The sequence below is a fragment of the Oreochromis niloticus genome, linkage group LG16 (assembly GCF_001858045.2).
Source record: "Oreochromis niloticus isolate F11D_XX linkage group LG16, O_niloticus_UMD_NMBU, whole genome shotgun sequence".
NCBI classification, from domain to species: domain Eukaryota; kingdom Metazoa; phylum Chordata; class Actinopteri; order Cichliformes; family Cichlidae; genus Oreochromis; species Oreochromis niloticus.
In genome coordinates, this window is record NC_031987.2 from 14,963,277 (window position 1) to 14,983,458 (window position 20,182).

A 20,182-nucleotide genomic window follows, 5' to 3' on the forward strand; every position below is an offset into this window, starting at 1 on the left:
TCAAAAAAGGAAGAGATCTTAGTGTTCCAGAACAGAAGAAAAAGACAAATACAATGAATAAAACTGTTTAACTGTCTGATGGCTCTTATGCTTTTGTAAGGGATGAAGATAATTATTATTGTATTCTAATTTTTGCTTCATAACTTTTGCACTATCCACTTCCTGCTGTGACAAAACAAATTTCCCACGTGTGGGACTAATAAAGGTTATCTTATCTTATCTTATAAGGAATGAATGAAAATGAATGTGCCTTACAATATAACTACACCTGTCACTCACATAAACAGCAGTAGTACAATGGTTTTATAGATGCATGAATGCATATGTGGACAATTATAAGGTTTGTTTACTGAAAGGCAATTACAATTGAGGTTGTTCAAAAACATTATGTTATCTCTTTTAATAAGTTAAGAGAAAATAGTTGAAGCTTTAACCTATTAATATTCATTTTCAAATTATTATTCCTATTTTATTATTATTCAAACCACATCTAGAAATGCTAAAAGCAGTATTAACATTTTTAAAAGTTGTACACAAGTATAGTGTCGCCTACTGTGCCTTTCTATTTCTTTTTGTAAAGTACCATCCAATTCTGTGCCAATTTTAGTGTGTTTTTTTTTTAACTCCTCACTTTCACTCCAGGATGAAAGCATAATTATACAGCATTCAGCTTCTCTTTTTTATTGTGAGGCAGAGAAAAGAAAAGTGGTGGAATAAGAGATTGGGAAAGGAAGACAAAGTGTGTGTTTATCAGCAATCAGGTGGGTAAGGGCTATGGGCCAATAAGAGAATAGGAGGCCATGGGGGGGGGGAGCATGAATTACACAGGTCCGACAAAATGGCTGGGAGACGCTTCATTCCCAGTATGGTGTTTCTTTAAAGACCCAGCTAACTCCTTAATCTCATGATTCATCTCTAGAGCCAGCAAAAAGCCTCTCAGAGTCACAGACAGAATTTATGTCTTAGGGTCCACAGATATCTTACAAACAACAGCTTCATGGACAGCATATACTGCTGGGCACAAGGTAAGATCACTGTGTGAAAGTAAGAGATTTTAAACTTCTGTGGAGGAGCTGGATGGGCTATTTTGGTCTGGTACCTGCAGAGAGTTTCCGACGATTAGATTTGCTTTTGAAGACTTGAAGTGCATAGACAGGAAAAAATACTGCCACTTTTTTTCTTTTTTTTTCCCAATCAAGGACATATGTTGCAAAACGCTTTTTTATACATGTATGTACATATATACATATATATATATATATACATATATATATATATATGGCTGGTCTTTATCAAAGTCACTAAGCCCTTATTCCATATCTCACAATACCTGTTGTATCACTTGTTCCCAGTTTGATGGATGCGCAGAGAGCTGCTGATGCTGTACTTCACCCAGTCTGAAGACCAGGTCATCCCTGAGTCGATAAACAGGCTGCACAGTGTTTATCCTGAATGCCTCAATTTCCCTCTCAAGAAACAGCTCTAAAACCCCAAAACACACAGGTATACACATTAGCAGTGCACTGCTTAAACAGCAAGGTGATGGTGACACAAATGCACATAAAAATGTAGTTGTTTACCATATTCTTGAAGAGAAAAGATGGCACTGTCCGTTATATTGTTTGGCTTGATCTGCTTTATAAAATAATGGATGTCATTTTCAGCTTTCTCTCTGTTGGAGAAAACAAATGCATTCTATTAAATGCAAACATATCCATTAATTTAAATGACAAATAATGAACTCATTTTAAACCTAAGCATACATTATATCATTATGCAAAAAGGCCTATTTCAGAATAAGAGACTTTATTTATTTATTGATGCAAGCATCACTTTAATGCAGTACCTAATAAACATGGAGTTAATTTCAGCTTCCTAACGTTATGGAGTGCTCTGTAGCTTAATCTATAAAACTATATGACAACTTATTGATCTGAATTTGTATAAGCGGCCATGACCTGAAAGGTAGCTGCTAATTATACATAACAGTGTAAAAAGTATAAATTTTACCCTTAAATGAGTAAAATAAAAAAGCATGTTCTTTGCATTTGGCTTACAACAATTCTACATTTAGAGATGGCCATAAGAAGAACTTTTTTCCATCTATCTCTCACACACACACACAGTATTACAGACTTGACTGGTGGACTTTCTCCAAAAGTTTGACAAAAGTTAGAGGTAGGATGTCTTGTTGCTGTGAGCAGCTTCATACTGAAATGACCCACAGAGAGAGCTACAATAATTATTTGTTTCTTGCTAACATGGTTGAGATGGTTGCAAAAAGGAACAAGTAACCATGGAGATATACTTTCCTGTTTGCCTGTTTGAATCCCAAGGTACTTTAACTAGATATGTGTGGAGAGAGATGCAAGCAGTGGCACATCCTTATGACTAGGCTCATTACTGAGGCTAACGCTTGTGTACATCATTAACCTTGGGTGGCTCAGACATAGTCATTATGCAGCCAAACAAGCTGCACCCCAGAGCTAGTGCTGCCCTTCTCACTTCACAAGACATGACACTGCTGGGGCCCCCAGTCCCACACTTCTGCCTCAACCCACAGAGGAACACTTTTCCTCCATTCAGTATACCCCTCTGTCTCTGCATGGCTATAACCACCCACTTCTCTCTGTTAATTCAATGTCATGGAGTCAGAAAATCAGCTTAAATATCTTCTCTTCATTTTTTCTCTGATACATTTTTTCTGTTTCATCTTTTTTGTGCGTCCAGTTTATTTATTTCTTTATTTTTTCATGCAGGTTCCTGGCTAGGCATAATGGGGCTTAAGTGGAATGGTTGCATGGTGTAATAGCAGATTCAGAAAACTGCAGCAGATAATGACAGGGAGTAATAGGGGGCTCTTACTCAGCCTTTTGCAGCCTGAGGCACTCTGTGCTCCACACCTGTCTGTGCTGCCGTAATATGGAGCTCTCCTTGGTTGCCTTGGCTGCACAGCGAGTCTTGTGAACCTATAAGATGGTTCACAAGGCAGTTAAATGCAAAGCAGGAATAAACAGTTTTCCTGGAAGTACAACATGCATTTGGCTGGAGTGCTTGCTTTTAAATGCACTTTAACTAGGAACATTTATTTCCGCCTACAATTAACTTCATCCGGAGAGATCTCTATGCGCAGTGCTTTAACGCATCAGTCTAGACCATTTTGAATGAAGCACAAAACATATAGTTTATACATACATCATAATGTTGCAAGGAATGTGAAATACGCTGTATTCTTATGGTTAAAAGTATTTTTTCCTGCTTTTTAAAGGCATGCTTCAGATTTTATTAGCATTATTGTGTCTTTGAGTGACTCATAACCTCTGATAATTCAGCTGGAACAGTGTCACTATTAATGCAAAAAAACAAAATAAACTGGAAAAAATTTGATGAAACACAAATGATACACATTAGGCATGTTATTAGGAGAAATGGGGGAGGTAGCAGTCTTAATCTATCATCGCTTGTGGGGGGTTTTCCCCCCATCAACCCTCTTTAAAGCACTTCCTTAGAGCACCTTTAGTGTAGCAACTCATTGTCTTATCAGTGTTTTTTCACACGGGTCAGTGGCTCAGACGACTGTACAAAATATAATCTCACAAAACCAAAACATGGTTGCAAGTAATTTCCAGATGAGCAGTGAATAAAGGGATTTACGTGTACATTCAAATGCTGTGACTGTCTATGTGCTCAGAGGGGATTGCTGTTTTTGGATATGTTTTGCTAATGCTCATTTTATAGTAAGTCAATCTACAGTGCTCAGCTGGATTTTAGTGCAGCACTGAAAGAAAAAGGCTAAACTGCTGATATTCCATGCCTCTTCCAGGCAGTGTATTATAGGTAATTTTAATTTGCACTGGCTGTCTAATAACTCATTTGGACTGCAAAAACTGTGCCTGGAGCAAAACTTACATCACCTCATTTGTAGTCTCACTCTGCCAAATAAAACTAATCCATTAATATCCACTCTTATTAGCATTATAATAACCATTAAATTGGTTAGCTTCCCAATCACTTTTTAGGTAAAGGCACTTAAAACATTTTAGTGAACATTATTGTTTGCTTAAAACTAACCAGAGGAAAATTGAGGTCTTTAATTCTCATATTTAAAGTTTTTCTCACACCACATTGTACATTTTTATGTATTTAACAACATTTCTTTCATTTCTTTCTTAACCCACACCAATCTTAATTTCATGCCTTTTGAATATTTCCTGTCGTTCACATTCTTACACTATTAAACAAAATGTATGGCATTTTAAAGATTGCTGACATAACACTTCCTGGCTTCCAGACAGAAAATGTAAAAAATGTATAAAATATTCAAAGGTCTGCCTGGATTACGTGCCACCTTGCAAGACCCATACGAAATACCTGGATAAAAAAATTGAAAATGCTTCTTTGCGATTCGGAAGACCATAATACCATCAGAAAACCAACTCTGTACTTGACCTAGAATATTCTGTGTAAATCCATGGCTCACCCTTCATACTCTCAGGTTTTATACATTTCTCACTTTTCCATAGACCTTTCTACAATAGGCTCCTTGACTTGTCATAGAAGAAAAAGCATTGATGTTACTAATAAAGACAATTTTCTTCCAACTCTGGTTCATTCTTTCTCTACTTTCTGGGAAATAAACATGCAGCAGTTCTTCGGGTTCAATGAGAAGTTGCACTACTTCAAGAAAAAAATGAGGCCATTTTCAATCTGAACGTAGCAACACATTTCTAAAAAGTTGGGCCAGAGCCATGTTTAGCGATGTGTAGCATCTCCTCTTTGTGTAACAACAATCTGTAAACATCTGAGGAGACCAGCTGCTGGACTTCTGGGAGAGGAATGTTGTTCCATTCTTGTCTGACGTAGGATTCTTGCTGCACAACTTTGTCATATTTTTCATTTAATGATGTGCCAAATGATTTTAATTGGTGAAAGTTCTGGACTGCAGACAGGCCTGCTCAGCACCCCGACTCTTCTACTACGAAGTAATGCTCTTGTAATAGATGCTGGATTGATGTATCCCATATCATCAGGAACTGAGAGCTGATAGGAAGCTGGATGATCCCTCTCTTTAGTCCAGGATGAAGGATTTTTTTGGAAAAGCATTTCATATTTAGATTTGTCTGACCACAGAACAGTTTAACACTTGATTCAGTCCATTTTAAATAAGCTTTAAGCCAGAGAAGCCGGTGCCCTGTCTGAATCATGTTACATATGGCTTCTTCTGTGCATCATAGAGTTTTAACGTGTCTTTGTGGATGACATGCTGAACTGCATTAACAGGCAGTGATTTCTGGAAGTATTTCTTTGCCCATGCAGTGATTTCCATGGTAGAATCATGCCCGTTTTTAATGCAGTGCTGCATGTCACAGGCATCCAGTATTAATCTTCAACCTAGTCACTTGTGTACAGAGATTTCTTCACATCCTCTGAATCTTTTGGTGATACTATGTACTGTAGATGACAAGCTGTTTAAAATCTTTGCAATTTTATGGAATTTTTCCACAATTAGTAGACACAATTTTTTTCCAGATTGGTGAACCTTAACCTATCTTTACGTCTGAGAGACTTTGCCTCTCTAAGATCTCTTTTTATACTCTCTGACCTGTTACTGACCCGTTGCCAAGTAACCTAATATTTTTCATGAAATACTAAAATGTCATATTTTCTATCTTCTGTTATTAAAAAATATAGTTTTATGTGATTTGTAAATCATTCCATTCTGTTTTTATTTATATTTTACACAGCGTCTCAAATTCTCTATAATAGGGTTTGTATATTCAGCTCGTAGACATCCACGTGAACAATGTAAAAATAGTTGTATGAGTACATTTAATTTCCTTTCATACGTAATGAGTAAAAAGTCATCTTTTTCTTTTTGAAGGTTTTAAACTTAAACCACATGTATTTACAAGCCATGTCTCGTTCTTTTTTCAGCTCCTCCCTTCAGGTGTTGCCACCCTATCCTCTGCATCACACCAATTATCTGCATGTCCTTTCTCACTACATCCACTAACCTTCGTTTTAGTCTTCCTTTTCTCCTTTAGCTTAGCAGTTAATATTAAACATCTTTTTCCTAATACATGCACTATCACTCTTCTACCCATGGCCAAACCATCTCAACCTTGCCTCTTTTACTTTGTCTCCAAATCAGCTCCATCCTGAGCAGGCCCTCTGATATACCCTTTCCTTATGCATTTTTTCATTCTTTATTGCTCTTTTTAATACATTTTGAAATACAAATCATCTCTGAAATGTCATACATGAGTAAAGGATCAATAATTTTGCAATCACACACAGGGGATTCTCCCACAATATTGGAGACATGGTATATTTCAGTTATGCATTTTCTTATAATAAAGTCAATGTCTTTCAGCAAAAACACATAAACATTAATATAGGTGAATCAGTAGGGAAAATGTAGCAATATTATGCCCATTTGTTGGATGTCTACCTGTAATCAAAACAGTATTGAAAAAAATATGTTTCCCACTCCTTTTTTCAGTGTTTACATACACACATATCTGTATATTGGGTAACACAGTGCACAGAGTGTAGTATAGAGCTACCAAGTGTTTACTGTCTACTAATGCTGCCAGTCCATTTATAGAAAGCAAAAATGATCCCATGCTTGAGGCTACTCATGGTAATTTATTTACCCCTATCACATCACCAATATGAGATGTTCAAAAAGCCTGCTTTTTCAGGAGGGCCAATATGAACATAGCCTCTCTTATCTAGGTTATCCAGAGCGCAGGGTTGGAAGAAGCCATGGGCTACCACGATGATGCTAGAAGGCTTCTGACACAATTTACTAATTAAAACAACACAGGTCTAATCTCCAGTGCCCCTAGCATTAACTTTTTGATCAGCTCAGAATCATATGACTATGAACTTCAAACAGTGTGGTGGGAAAACCCACAGGAAGCCAAATGAATATTCACAGAAATGCCATTCTGTATGGCAGTGATATTACTGCTCTCTTTCATGTTGTTGGACAAACTACAAGAATTATGCAATGTCTATTTTATGCTAAATGAAATCCTTTTACAGCGTGTGGCATATATGAAAGAGTGGAAAAAGGTAAACACACACACACACACGCACACAGATATTGCACTTTTTACTACTACTGAGGACATGCTGTTTAGTTAACACTTCCTTTGATGTATAATGAGTGGTTTTATTGCACATACTCCTTTATTTGCTGCTGAATCAACGTGTTATTAAATGCAACAGGACTTTATTTTAGGAAAACACAGCTTTTTTATTAGCACAGGGATGACAGTGCAAACAAAAGGTTACCTTTTGTCCAATTAGATCAGTCTCCTCGCGTTTGGCATCAACAATCGCTAGTAGTCTTTTATATTCTGCCGGCTTGTACTTTGAGCTGCCAAGACCATTTTTCATTCGCACTGTCAGTTTTTCTGCATGGATGAAAACAGATGATATGGATGAATTAGGATCACTGGAATTCTTGAAAATCTCATCACTTTTAATGTCTGAAGTAAAGACTTTATGCTGACTTCAGCAAAAAAAGGTTAGACAGAGGAGCAACACCAGTTAAGCTCTAATGGATTGTATGCGTAATAAAGAAATGATTGCACAGGAGGAGGGGGATAGCAGAGACAAACTGTGTCAGACGTTTTTTTTCAGTGCTTCGGCTTGACTCAAGGAAGCAGGTGGATAAACACAAGCTGTGCCTGTGACAAAAACAACAGACTTGAAAGGCACCTGGAGAATTCGACATGAGGGCTTCAGGTCAAACCGGTTCAACAGTTGAGTAGACCACTATGTCAGAAGCCAGAATATTCCAGCCATTTTTCACTCACTTACCAACATCTTCTGCTTTAATGCTTGTTATGAATGTTTGTAGATCCTTTCCACTCATCACTATTGAGCTTTATCTTCATGCACCAGAGTACCTTCAAAATAAAGACATTAATTATTGCGCTGCACACACATGCACAGCTTTGTTGCCTACAAAAAAAGTTTGGTGTGACATTGTTTAAAATGCTAGTTAACATCAACAAGTTTTAGTGTACTGGAGCCAGTGTGTGTGTGATATACTGCTGGAATGTTTTTTTTTTCCTTTTTGCCTTTGTTTTGGATTAAGCTTGGAAAGATTTTCGCACAGGATTCCTCTCCTTTCAAATGCATGGTGTGTGAAGAGATGGGATGAACTATGCAGGAATTAATTTTTCTATGATTGGAGGGAAAACAGATGCGCTGTTCTGAATCCTTGTCTATTTTTTGCCCATGTCTCCATTACATATAGACTTAAATACCGATTTTAAGGACAGCAAAATTATTACTTTTTCCATTTCAACACCAAATGGCAAGCCAAGGTTAGGATTCAAGACATAGGTCATTCTAGAAATGTCAATTTTTCTGTCCCTGGCTTTTACTACACTTAAAAACCACTTTATTTACAATTTATTTCTATGTTAAATTTGAATAATTTTTCCTTCCTCATTCTTTAATTTCACAATATTACAATTAGAATAGGCACCACCACCGCGTTTGTCCCCACAGTCGAGTATGGTGGGTAAAGGCTGTGTTTTTTTTGTTATATTTAAAATGCATCAAATCAATCAGATATGTTAAAAATATGATGACTGTGACACAATGAAGCAAAATGTGAAATAAATATTATAAGATATATAAAGAAAGTCATGGTCCCTTAAAACTGTGTCACTGGTGTTATGAGAAAAGTTTATTATTTTGAAACAAAACATCCCAATAATGACATCACTTGACTTACTTTCACAGATTTCCTGAAGCACTATAAAGAAATGGTCATGATGAGACCAGTGTCTCTTTTCATTTATCAGATTTTTTTCTGTTTTATCTCGTAATTTCATAATAAGCTTTTAGTTGAAGTCACTAATACAAAACAGTTAGGAAATTGTTAAAAAAAACAAAACCCAAAACAACAGAATATAAATGGATTAAATGACATAATCTGGTGAGTACAAGATGACTGACATCATGTGGTTTGATGCTTGCAGCATCTATTTTGTAAAAAGCATTTTCCATGAAAACTGTCACTGCTGTTACCTTCCTTATGGGTAACACTAGACCTCCGAGATAATAATTTTACATCCACTGAAATTCGGTACAGGTACAGGTTAAGATATAAAGAATGGCATTGTCACTCATTTTAAGTGTTCTTTATATGCTTTCATTTGATTTTATTGCTAATAAATGACTTTGCAAATATCATACATTGACGCTTTGAACAAACGCTTTGAAATAATAAAATATTATCTTATGATTTTTGCATCACATAGCATTATTCTAAATAATAATTAATAGAAGCCCCCAAAATTTGCATAAGGAGTAAGATAACACCAGTGGCGAAAAGGTGGCACATGGGTTAAATGTACAAAAGAAATATTTTTAAAAAATCATTAGGTTGTCATTTTTTTGCTGTTAAAACTATGGACATACAACTAGCCTAAAATATTTTCCAAGCCAAGCTCTGTTAATTTACTTTACCGATTTTTACCAATTATTATAGTCCTTAATTAAACTAGAAAACACTTAACTTTATCATTGTCACAGCTGCTACTGCTATAGTTTAGCGACAGTACTTGTGTAGAACCTATGCTCAACCTTACAAAAAAAAACCAAAACCAAGTGAACCAAAGGTTTCCTACAAGACCAAGCTCAAACTATACCTACAATAAAGTTACACACAACAATTAGCGATTATTTGCGTTGTAAACTAAGTATTTATACCCGACGAGCCACCTAGCTTACCTTGTTCTCTCCCTTCTACAGTGTATGGGTTGACAAAACAGGTAACCAAGGTAACTATCATCTTCTCAGTCATTGGTTAATTTAACAACGCGTACCTCTTCAGGAACGCCCCCGTATTCGCTTTGAAACCAATCAGGAGTGCACATCGGTTTCCCACATTCCCGCTGACGTCATGCACGCTCGCATTGCCTGGGACTGCTGTTGGAAGCGAGGAGCAGCCGAGGGGTCGTCTTCTTCACTCGAGTGTGGACGCGAGTTTCATTCTTCCACATGCATGGGACTAAAAGGCAGGACTTTACAGATGAAGTTACACATTCCAATGTAGATCCAAGCCGCAGCTCAGCCAGCGCAACTACAATCCTCCCAAGGTATGGAAATGTTTCTCTTTTCTTTTCTTTGCAAACTGCTAAATAATTGGAGTGAATACGCAGGGAGAAACGAGAGCATCTGTGCGCAGAGCAGGCAGGAGGGTATGGGCTGCTTACTTGAAGTCGGAAAGTGAAAAGAGAGTGGTTGCTTTTTTTCTTTCTCTTTTTTCCGTCTGTGCATGCGGCATAAGACAAGCTTCTTTTGGCTTCCTCTCAGCGGGGAAGAATCTAATACTACCCTAATCTGTTTCTTGTGACCGAATCATCGCAAACAACGCACACCTTTGAGGGACCTTCACGCGCTGTTTTTGATGCCATGCCTAACCGTGGGGGTGAAAACTTGGCCGGCTAATGTAAATGCACGGAAACTGCTCCGGGGTTAGTTTTCCTCTTGTAGAAAAACTCACTTTACTGTGGCAATGCCCTTGAAAACGTGTTGCTAAGTAGTGCAGGAAAAGGCAGGTGAGCTTAGAGTGTGGGAATCTCTGGAATGCGAGGTCGCCCAGGGGCGTAGATCCAAACTCTGCTCCTATTAGATTGGCTTACCTTTTACCCTCAGGTTGAACTAGCTAGGTTCAAACTACGCCATATTTAATGACTCTATTTTGCATTTTAAGAGGGTCGTTTCCTTTTTAACGGTAACCGTGACTCTACGTTGTCATCGTTTTGCACCGTGCAAGAACAACCTACCTTTGTGGCAGGGGTAGACTGAAACAGTAATTCAGACCGGGGATTTGAGTCCTTTCCAGGCCACCTTGTTCATGCGAACCTCACCAAACTGCTGTCTTTGAAGGCTTTTTACTGGTTACAAACTGAGTGCTTGCTCTTCAGAGTATCATATGGGCAGTGGTAGAAGGAATACTCAGGTACTGTTACAAATGTGCCTCTACTGCAAAGTGTATCTTTAGGTGTTACAAAAACACTTTAAAGTGCAAAGTGTTCTTGTCAAAAACAACTCTTTGTATTAGTTTTTAACGGCTTATATTTGTCTTCTTTATCAGTAGCATTAATTCATAGGGGAAAAACCATGTAGGAAAACCACCATATTCACAACAGTCTCATAAAATCACAATGTCAGTGAAACAAATGACTCGGGATATAATTTATAATTAAGATGACAAAATGAAAAATAAAAAATTGGCAGCGATCAAATATAATCGTAATTATATAAGCTCTAGGTTTCTATTTCCAAAGAAATCACATCATGAAGTGATTACTTTGTTATTAAAAAGGAAATCTGTAGCCAATACTATACAAGCATAACAGACACAAGCATCAAGTATAAACACTTAAGAAGTGCATGAGAATATATAAGCTACAGGTGTGTGTGTGTGTGTGTCTGTCTGTCTGTCTGTACACAAAATGAAAAAAGGAGAGGGAAACCAGTGAGTGCAGACCCACAGAGGTGGGGGTGAAACCGTGTAGGTGTAAATGTAAGCAGACAAAAGGTTTTAGAGTTGAAGGCGGGAAACTCTGGATTCCCAGAATCTTTAAAATGAAGCTTTTGTCCCAATTCACCAAGGTCAAAATACTCAAGCTGGGATGTGCCACACATTAGTAAAAAGAGAAATGAGTGATTCTAATGTGAAACGGCAAATAGTGGCTGCACTAAGAAATGATAAGGATTATAGAGAGTCTGTGAAGAAGATGAATAGTAAAGGGAAAAAAAGAAAAAACATTTACTTTTATATGTATATTTTTTATTTTTTATTGTTCTTAATTGTCATAGCTTGCTTTTAAAAGTACCTGCGTCCACAGTCCAAAACATGGACATTAGGTTAATGGGAGGTTCTAAATTGCCTGTCTCTGTGTGTTAGCCCTGTGATGGACTGGTGACCTGTCCGTGGTCTACCCCACTTCTCAACCTACGACAGCTGGCATTGGCTCCAGCTCTCCCCCCAGCTCTGAATTGCACAAGTGGTTAAAATGTACCCTCACAGATGACTTGTGGAAGTAGTTGTAATTCACTAGCACCATCACTGGCTATGGGTGTAGAATTAAAACTTACCAGAGCAGTTTTCTCACATGGCAGGTAGGGCTGGGCGATATGACCCAAAATTCATATCTCGATATTTTTTAGCTGGATGGCGATATAAGATATATATCTCGATATTTTTTTAAAGCCATAAAGTAAGAACAAAAAGAGAGTTCTTAGTCAAAGCTGTGTCCCAGATGTCACACAGGCACTTTTATTAACATACAGCATAGATGTACATGAAAAAAACTACTCAAAAATAAATTATGAGCATTTATTAAATAATAATGCTCCATAAATAAACCAAAACAATGTTGTTTTTGTGCATAACAAAAAGCTCACAATTGTGCAGTCAGAATGTAAACTAAAAGACGCTGAGCATAATAACATAGACAGATTTCACAGCTGCTCTGTTCCCAACTTCTGCTGCGTAACTGACAGCCTGGAGTTTGAAATCAGCTGCATAACCACGTCTCTTAACAGGTGCCATTTATGGTCCTTATACACACACAATACGGTAATATTACCTTGAAGCACAGTACGTATTACTCCGCGAGGCTCCTTGGTAGCCGTAATGCTCCGACAATCCATCAAGAGGTGCAGCTCCGTAGCTTACCAAAGTCGTACCAAAACATTTTTTGACAGATTGCTGAGCGCTGTGTATCACATAAAATCGGTTCGGTCATCAAGCACAACCAGAATTCATACAAAAGGCGCGCTGTCAACTTTTGAGAGAATGAAAGGATTTTAGGCTGTGCAGCCCCTCTGGGCTGCATGGCGTTAGCGTGGTTAGCTCGTTAACACGTTGACGCCATCCAGCCCCACGCACGGGGCGATGCGCAGTAACTCGTTAACGGAGATTTGCCGTGTCCATCTTGTCGCTGCCTGCAGGTGAAGCGATGGGGGAGGAGGGGGAGTTGTGTTCAGTGAAGGAGAGGCGAGGTCGAGTAACGTTGCGTAAAGACAAAAGTGGACGAAAGAGAGGCAAACTTGTGGCTCCACAACTATAATTATAATGTAACACAGACTATATCAATATAAAGGATATTGTCACATCTTATATCTCGTATAAAAATATATCGATATTTTTTAAAAACTCGATATATCGCCCAGCCCTAATGGCAGGGAACCTGAACGTTTTGCCTGGGGACATCAATCCCAAAGCAAAATGTAGGGTTAGCTAAATGTTGACATGATTATCTTTATTAATAGCCAGTCACTCACAAGTCAAGCTAAATGCACTAAAATTGGCAGTTACCTTAGATGATGCCTTTGTTCATCTAAACTGTTGGATTCCTTACCACAGTAATCGACTTTTCCCCCACTTTGATATCAGCTGCACCACAAACCATCTCAGATTTTAATAGCAGAATTTGATTTGTGCCGAAGCCATGAATGAATGTAATTTGATGGTGGACACCTGTGCTATTGCTTGAGAAACCTCACCACAAGCAAACCAAAGCAACAACTTCACAATGCAATTCTGCAGCAAGGTCACCAACTGCTCATTCACTGTGAGTGGAATAGGAAATATTGTAACAACAAATACTCGTGTTTTGTATCCGTAGTGGTGTGTGTGTTGACAAGTGAGTATAATATTGGCCTCTTATGTGAATGCGTTACTTATTTCACAGCATTTAGCTTCTTCCAGGACAATGACCTTTTTCTTTTTAATTGTCTTCGTCTTTGCTGACTGTTAGTTTTGCTGGGCAACTTTAATGTTATTTTCATTAGTGCAGAAGTAGGAACCACCCTAGCAAAAAATTAGGTTGGCTGTGTAAAAGTATAGAAAAAATAGAATGCAAATATTTATTTATACCTAAATCATCACTTTCTTTGAATGAAAATAGCCCAGCAACAACATATCGAAGGTTGATACCAAGACATTTTACATAGTAACCCAACTTTTTTGATAAAGAAGTCTTTATGTAATTTTTTTTTTTTTTTTTTTTTTTTTTTTTTTTTTAATAATGCGGTGGATCCTGCAAGGAAACTCCCTGCAATAGTGTGCTGAATTAGTAGAGGTGGGACTCACCTGGCACCCCATGATATAATATTATCACAATACTTCACTCATGATACAATGTCATTTTTTCCAACTGCAAATTATGTCCTTAAAATTAAGCTTTGTCAGCATCTGTTTTATCCAGTAAGATAAAGTTATCTCACTTAAGTTATTATGGTGCAAAATGAAACTGTCAAGCATAAACAATACTGTCACTTTAGCTGCCACAAATGTTGCCATCTGTGATTGAATGGAGCCTAGTTCTCAAATAAATGCAGTCTGTTTCTGATACAACAATTAAATATGATAAATCACCAAAGCAAAGCGTGTCCAGTGTCGGATTTACAGTTGAGCTAAGTTTGCTCAGCTAACATTAACATTACTGGTGCGTGAGATGAGTGCTCTTGTTCATCGTATTCCCAGAGTACTATAATTTATTTTGTAAAATACTGATATTTGGTGTTCTTGTATTGATAAAATATCACATATCTGTGCTGATTCCTTGTCAATTGTCATTGGGTTCTTACTGGCTCTTCTTTAAAAGTCACCATGTTGGAGGTTGATGTTTCTCTTAGTATTTGGGTATGAACAGAAAGTTGACAACACAAAGCCAAGGTAAAAAAAGTAAAAACCAGCACAAAGAGACTTCAAAGTGATCAACGCAGTGATTCTACTTGAACCGGTAGAAACAGAGGTTGGAGGCAAGTAGAAAGTTAATGGTCTGGCTGGTGTCGACAATCACTCAGCTTTAACATCACTCTGGGTTCTTGGCTAGCTTAACGTTAACATGCTGTCTGTGCAGGTGTTTACAAAGACCCGAAGTTCTCTTAGCAGTATAATGCAGTTGTTTCTGTTGTGGATGCAGTTTGCACTTTACCATCGTACAAAATCAGTAAATCAACTGAAAGTGGAACCGATAAGCGGAATCACCAGGCAAACAGACTAACAATTCCAAGGAATTGAACTAGGAACCGGTTCTCAATTCCCAACCCTATAAATTAGATTTTACACAGAAGTATAAATCTCATGTCACTATGCTGTAATTGCAAACTTTTCTTAAACACTGTAGCGTAACCTGAAGTATAATCTTTGAGTTATACTTATGCAGTGAATCTTGATGGTTGAGGGAGACTTAGTACAGATTTTTGGTGTAAGGCTTCAGAATAGTTCATTGTTATGACATACTTAAAGTGTAGATTTAATGCTGAGGTATACATCTCTCTAGTTAAACCAATGCTAAGCCAATTACACAAGTTTAAAACCATACAATGAGACACATGGCTATTATCTTGTGTGATCTTGACTTAATTTTTTTTTTTTTTGAAATGGGATATTTGTTTGTTAGCCCTTTGATAGACTGGTGATCTTTCTGCGTGTATCTTGCCTTTAGCACTATGACAACTGGGATAGGCTCCAGCCTCCCTATGACCCTGAATTGGATAAGCAGTTAAGGGGGGGGGAGGAACCTACAGCCATGTGCATTTCATTCACATTTGTGTTGAAATTCCCAAGAGTAAAGATTATCTCAAGCAACATAAAGGCCTTCGCTCAGTCCTTGGCATACTTAATAACTTGAACTAAACGCCCCTAAAATCCAAGTTCGTTGAAAATCATTCCAAAGGGAATTTTTTTGTTTTGTTATTGTAGTTCCCTTGTGTCTGTTTAGGTCTTGGTAAAACCAACGCAGGGAAAGATAAAAGGCTGCAGAAGCAGTCATTCATTTTCTTATGATGGATATCCACTAAAGGTCAAGTCTCATACAAAGATGCTAGGAGTCATGCTTCAAGTCTTTTTTTTGCCATGCTGCTTAGAAAGGTTATCTGCATGCATCACCAACGTGACAATAGTGCAAGTTTATTTCAACAGTGGAAATGCATATGGCAACCAATAACACACACATTCCCTCTCAAAGACAAACACGCACACATAAAGGAGGGCTCTCTAGGTTACTCTCCTCGTGGTTCACATTACTGCACTGCCACACAGCTGACAACCATCACTGTAGATTTGAAACAACAGTAAGATTTTGGTTTGTAGATTCAGTCTCCTTCTATTTATTTATTTCTTGCAGTTTTTTTTCTTTGCTCTATGCAGTGACACTGCTTCAGACACATGGAGAGGTTTTAGCCGGTCCAACCTACAGCTAGTTAGGTGTCATTTTCATTTGTCATGCTCCCCACTGTTTATCACTCTTGCAGTGCGAATTTATAATGCATTTTCATAACTATCTGTTCTGTGGTTGTTTTTCATTAGGAAAAACCATACTCTGAAGTAGACGAAGCACTGCCAGGCTCGCAAAAGATTGTTTGTGTGTTGGTGTCATTGTTTGACCCAGTCTTCATGGTGACTTTTTTAAATGGATCCTGACAACAGCTGAATAGTTTAGTGCCCTTTGGCGAGCCTCTTGTTTTTTCTTCACCCCTTAATTCTGGCCCAACATCAAGGCGTAATCCTTAACCCCTATGTTGCATGTCAGATTTGCTTTTTTTCTACTACGATCAAAAAGCAGCCCCACACACGCACACTTGCACACACACACAATCACACTCCATTTTAAGACGGAGAAAATGTTTCCATTCGCTGCCTTGTAGCCCATGTGCCTGGAAACAAAATGGTTATTTTTCCTTATGTCTGCATGCCTGTGTTTAAATAAAGTACTGAAGTATGAACATCTTCACATAGCCAGTCAAGAGAAGGTCAGCATCCGTTATGTATAATTCAGTCAAGCACTCTTGAAGAAAAGTTTTTACTGAATAGCGGTGTGCATTTTTTGTCGTATTTACTCCCTTACTAAGATTCAGTATAATATTGGTGTATTCATAACATTTGATGATTTTTAGTTTACAGAGTCGAAGTTATGATTGATTGTTAGTGTTTACGTTGCGTTTAAAACACTTTTACAAGATGTAGAGTCTTCAAAAGTGTGATTGATGTTCAGATTTGGATTTTTTTTTTCTCTTTGCTTGTGAAGTTTCCTCAGCTACTGTGCCAGTGTGGGATGATAATAATAGTTCATTGTGGCAGTGGCAATCAACCAAAGAATGGCTTTTATGCATCCTTTGACACATAATTTATTTTTTTCCCATCAAATTAACCCAGCAACTTTCTATCCCACATCTACGTGGTTTTATCCAGAGGCAGTTGATCTCTCTACTCTACTTTCTTCTTTGAGAACAAACCACATGTAGGAAAAAAGGGATTTTCCAGTGTGGAGTGTTGTAGCCATTCCTTTTTTTTTTTTTTTTTTATCACTCAATATAAATAAATATGCATTCCTATTCTCCAAAAATATGTGAAGATAACACAGTGTTGATATGGAAAAGTATTTCAAGGTGTCATGTCAGTTTTTACTCATATTGTACACAAAATAATAATAATTAGAGAGCTATAATTTATGTATGTGGTTCATTCAGTTTTGTATTGGCATGCGTGGATAAGCCTTGACATGCGCGGCTGCTAGCTGATTGTTGATCTAACTGGATATGTAGATGGAAAGAGCGCCAGATTTCATGCTTTGGTTGGATCCCGGACAGCTAAAGATAATACAGAACACAAAGCTTGTCAGCGCTTCTAGAGATTAGGTTCACAATAGACTTCGGTCCAGTAAAACAGCCATCCATTGGCCCGACATGCCGAGTCTGGAAAGGCGGCCCCACATTAGTGTGTATGTGGACAGTTGAGCGGAGAGGCAGAGCTTTTCCTCTCGCTGTCGCTTGCTCCACATGCGGCCTTACTACTGGAATCTTTCTCCAAGCTCATTGCTCAAACAATCCAATCTCTTTAAGCCTATCTGGCTGCAGAATTACCTCAACCGGGCACATAATACCTTGTTGAATATTTCAGAGTGCTACTCACATTATCACCCCAGGCAAAAGCTATCACTTCTAAAATCATGAAAGGAGGAGTGATATGAAAGTCCATCTCAGTGAGGTGCTTAACATAACAAGCAGGCACCCCGCCCCCCCCCCAAAAAAACTTTGTGTAGTCGTAAAAAAATTTCAAATGCTAGAAAGACGTTGGCTTTTGAGCCAGTTGCCGTACTGCTTTTAATAATTCAACATGCTATGTAGTCTAAGCTCTTATTTAAAGGTTTACAGTACTGGACGAGTATTGAAATTGAACCAGCAGACCCTACCTATAAGTGGAAACTTTAATGGTCTGACATTTTCAGTTTGTAACTTAATTGTTTACATAATTTCTCAAATTTTTAAAATCATATTTTAAAGACATGACAGTACTTAAGTTACAAACACAAATTTTGGCTATGTACCTCTTGGTCACTCCTCTTTAAGCTAAAATTGCTTGTTTGTGGCATCAGATGTCATCCCAAAGTGGTATGTGAGTGCTCCTGGTGGCTGTATTTAGTCAAAAGGTGAAGGTCTCTCCCCAATGTCACTTTAGTGACCACAAGGGCTATGCATGCTCACAGGGTACAACTGAAAACTAAACTATCTGCAGGATTTGTCTGCCTCACCTGTTTCCATAAAAAGATTCACTTCCTAAATGTCAAGGCATTTAGAAGACTGCAACGAAGTCAAATTACCTCTGAAAAGGGGAGTTGTTGACACTCGAAATAAACAAATAAATACAGTTCAAGGCAGCACATGACATTTAAAATGGCATTTTATAGTTCCCAATTTTGTGTTTGGCCACGGAGTTGAAAGGCAGATGTTGGCTATATGATATCAAAGCCCATATTGTATCTTTTCTTTTTTTTCTCTCGGAGCAACCTGATATAGTGACAACATCAAAGTGGGCATACCTGACGCCTTAAGCCAAGGGTGCACCCTCTGATTTAACTTAAATGAACTACACACGGCTCTAAAGATTTCTTCTTTTCCTAGCACACAGCTTACTTAGATTATATGCGCCAACGAGAAGAGAGATGCCCTAGAATTTCGTATCTTCAAAGAAAACAAACACAAAAGTTTCTGGTTAATATCTGCAAATTGCTCATGCTGTACTAGAGAAACTGTCACAACTATGCTACCAGCTTACAAATGCAGTCAACCCGTTAAAGGTTTCATTCTCGTCTCAGCAAGAACAGTTTTTTTGGCACCTGAAGTGCACTTTCCGTTGCTTGCACCAGTAACTCCGAACAATGCCAAGCCCTTTAAGTTTTGGATAGAAGTCATTCCCAGGTGTTCAGACATCATTTGAGATTTCCCGTTGTTTCCAACAAAGCCCCAAAATGGTGGGGGGGAAAACTGCATCACACAAGAAGGGGAGCATCTTATGTTACCACTGGGATGAGACATGGCTTGTTTTTGATGATGTACTGGCCGTCTGAAAGTATTGCAAGGGTATAGCTATGTGATATGATGAACACACACCTGCAGCCTGAGAAGGCCTCAAGTAAGACCATATATACTGCAAAGTAATACATGTTCTCCACGAATCATTACAGAAAAGAAATGAGGAATTTCATTTTATTAGTCTGTACGATGTGAGTTGTTCTTTCAATTCAATCTACATGGCTAGGTTACTAATATCGTGCAATCCAAAAGAATCCCTCCATTCCCATCAGTTGTTCACAGGGATATTGTAGTTTGTGACATTCACCTTGTTGTTTAGATCTCTTTAAGTTCCAAAACTGTCCATTTACACCAGTGAATTTTTAAAATGTAAGTCCCATGGTTAGACATTAAAATGTGGACATGCATCAGAACTCAATCATTTTTTTAAAATGTCATCTGGTGGTGGTTGGATGAACTGACATTTATTTAAGCAAGGTAATTCTGTCTTGAGCTGTAGTGCTTTTGCATACTGGTGCCCTGGCTGTGTGATCGAGATATAATTATAATAATGGATAATCCTCCTTTTCGAAACCTAGTATGAACATACTTCACGAAATGAAATGATTATTTTTTTTTTTTGTTCAGTATGACTAAAAATGAGTGACTGAGACTCTAAACTGAGCACGAAAGTTTTCATATAGACTTGCACAGGACCAGAAGGCTTTTTGCAACCACAGGTACTGCCCCCTGGTGATGTTAAAAACAGTGCGGGTTTATGAGACCTTTGCATTGGGTTTAAGCTTAATTCATACTTCTAGGCTGACTCTATGTACAG

At 37.9% G+C, this 20,182-nt stretch overlaps 2 protein-coding genes across 11 annotated transcripts in view; one reads left to right on the plus strand and one right to left on the minus strand.

The window, feature by feature from the left end:
- Positions 1 to 10,842, minus strand: part of LOC100705685 (coiled-coil domain-containing protein 148) — a 27,947-nt gene extending 17,105 nt beyond the window's left edge. Inside the window, exons 1-6 of one of the 3 annotated variants that reach the window (XM_019353025.2) lie at positions 10,821 to 10,842; positions 7,834 to 7,922; positions 7,303 to 7,424; positions 2,866 to 2,969; positions 1,581 to 1,672; positions 1,331 to 1,482 (exon numbers count right to left, since the gene is read on the minus strand). In XM_019353025.2, the coding sequence (XP_019208570.1) occupies positions 1,331 to 1,482; positions 1,581 to 1,672; positions 2,866 to 2,969; positions 7,303 to 7,424; positions 7,834 to 7,888 (525 nt within the window). In that variant the 5' untranslated portion in view covers positions 7,889 to 7,922; positions 10,821 to 10,842. Of the gene's footprint in view, positions 1 to 1,330; positions 1,483 to 1,580; positions 1,673 to 2,865; positions 2,970 to 7,302; positions 7,425 to 7,641; positions 7,701 to 7,833; positions 7,923 to 9,762; positions 9,837 to 10,820 lie in introns of those variants that run through there. The other 2 variants (XM_005452996.4, XM_005452997.2) reach the window with 2 other exon arrangements.
- Positions 9,920 to 20,182, plus strand: part of LOC100707624 (plakophilin-4) — an 87,147-nt gene continuing 76,884 nt past the window's right edge. For 4 of the 8 annotated variants that reach the window (XM_005452992.4, XM_005452994.4, XM_013272650.3 and 1 more), the window contains exon 1: positions 9,920 to 10,130. The gene's annotated coding sequence lies outside the window, so the exon portion shown is untranslated. The remainder of the gene's footprint in view (positions 10,131 to 20,182) is intronic. The other 4 variants (XM_019353022.2, XM_005452995.4, XM_019353023.2 and 1 more) reach the window with 1 other exon arrangement.